At 67.2% G+C, this 1,948-nt stretch overlaps 1 protein-coding gene across 1 annotated transcript in view; it reads left to right on the top strand.

Annotated features, from left to right (window-relative positions):
• Window positions 1–487, top strand: part of LOC144226649 (lymphocyte antigen 6H) — a 1,543-nt gene extending 1,056 nt beyond the window's left edge. The window contains exon 3 of the mRNA XM_077758109.1: window positions 34–487. Within this exon, the coding sequence (XP_077614235.1) occupies window positions 34–269 (236 nt within the window). The 3' untranslated portion in view covers window positions 270–487. The remainder of the gene's footprint in view (window positions 1–33) is intronic.
• Window positions 488–1,948: the final 1,461 nt, after the last annotated feature.

The following is a 1,948-nucleotide window of genomic DNA, read 5'->3' on the forward strand; positions in this document are numbered from 1 at the left end:
GGCGGCTGTCGCAGGCTCCCCCCCCTTCCCCAGGCAGGAAGGACCACTCTGTGAACAAGATGTGCGCCTCATCCTGCGACTTCGTCAAGCGGCACTTCTTCTCGGACTATCTGATGGGCTTCATTAACTCTGGGATCTTACAAGTCGACGTGGACTGTTGCGGGACCGATCTGTGCAACGGGGGGCCGCGGGCGGGGGGCGGCCCCTGGGCCCTGGCCGGGGGGCTGCTGCTCAGCCTGGGGCCTGCGCTCCTCTGGGCGGGGCCCTGAGGCCCTCCCCCTCCCCCAGGGCTTCGAGCTGATTCCCTCCCTGAGACTCGAGGCCTCCCTCTCTCTCCACCGGCTCCGAGTCCCAGCCAGCAGATGGCTCCGGGCCCCGCGGGTGCGGGCTGGGGGCTGGGACCCCCAGGTCTCCGAGGGAAAGCCAGGCAGAGCCTGGCGGTGAGGGCATCTTCCGCGGAGAAATAAAGTCACTTCTGGTGCAGACAGCTGGGTCTGAGCCTGCGGGTGGAGGTGGGGCTGGCAGAGGGGTGGGGGGAAGAGCCAAGAGAGGTTGTGCTGGCGGAGGCCGCGCAGAGGCCGCGAGGCAGCGGGACTGGGGGCTGTGGGTGCGCCGGGCTGCCGGGGGGCGCGGGCCTGCGGGGTCACAGGCTGGGACCCAAGGTGAGGCCCTATAACCACGTGCGCGTGCACGCAGACGCCGGACGTGGGAACGCGGCGCTAGCGTCNCCTCCGTGTCCAGCAGACACACATGCCTGAACCTCCCCCTGCTCTTTCGTAGAGCCCTGGGGTGATCAGACTCGGGGGCCGGCCCTGCGCTGGGCGTGGGGAGCGTTCTCGTGCCCAGACTCGCCTACTAGACACCCCCCCCCCTACGCTGAGGTGGGTGCCTCCTGGAGAGGGTCCTGGAGGCTGAGGAAGCCCCANTCTGGCCTTTCCCGCTCCCGCGGTGGGTCTGTGGTTTTGTCCCTGCACCCCGAGTGCAGCCCAGCCCCCACCCCACCCCGGCTGCGGGGGTCGCCCTGCAGCGGCTCCAGCCTTTCGCTGCCATCTGGCCTTGGGCCCTGGTTATCTCTCATCCCTCTGTGCCTGATGTGGTCGCTCCTGGGTCCCTGACTCCTTGGCAAGAACCGGGGTTTCAGGAGGGGCTGTCCTCCGCACCCCCTGGGGCGCCCCTGGGCGAGTGAGGGAGAGGGACCTGGGAGTCCAGAGTGAACCGGAGGGGGTCTGGGGGAAACGGCCAGGGACTTGCCTCCCGCTCCGTTTGAAGCTTGCTCTGCTTCTCTGCAATGTACCCGGTCCCCACCCCTGCCCACACTCAGTAAAGTGTGCTACCCACCGCTTGTGCCTGGCTTTAGGGGGCGTAGGGACTGGGCCCTGTGGGCGGTGCCGGGGAAACGGCAGCCTGAGGATTCAGGTGCGGGAGGCAGGTGCCAGCGAGGATTTCGGGGGGACCAGGCGCGCCCTGGGCGCAGGGCTGCAGCCAGCTTTTCCGTCCACCTTGCGTGCTGAATGGATCATTTGAAGGAAGTGTGTAAACAGTGGGGAGCTCCTCCCAGCTCTGTGAGCGTGCCGTGTGCATCCAGGCACGTCTGAGAGCCTGTGAGCAGTCTCCACCTTGACCAGCCGCCCTTGAGGCCGAACCCCACGCCCTGTGGCGCGTGCTTGGTCCGGCTGGGCACGTGGACAGCGCCCGTAAAGCCCGGTGGCCCTGGAATGCTTTTCTGAAGAACTCGCCAAGGACCTCCTTGCCGATCTACACGGGGCTTTTGTTTTCAGGGTCTGCTAGGACTCCCCCGAACCACCTCTCCCCTGAGGGCCCGGGATCTGCTCCTTCACCAACACCNCTGGTCTGGTCCTCCTGCCCTCCCTCGGTCGAGTGACTCTCTCGGGATTCAGGAAGCCGGCGGCTGAGCCAGGAGAGCATCGCGTGGAAGGAGCAGATGGCC

This window comes from Crocuta crocuta, unplaced genomic scaffold (genome assembly GCF_008692635.1).
Source record: "Crocuta crocuta isolate KB4526 unplaced genomic scaffold, BGI_CrCroc_1.0 scaffold327, whole genome shotgun sequence".
Taxonomy (NCBI): Eukaryota; Metazoa; Chordata; class Mammalia; order Carnivora; family Hyaenidae; genus Crocuta; species Crocuta crocuta.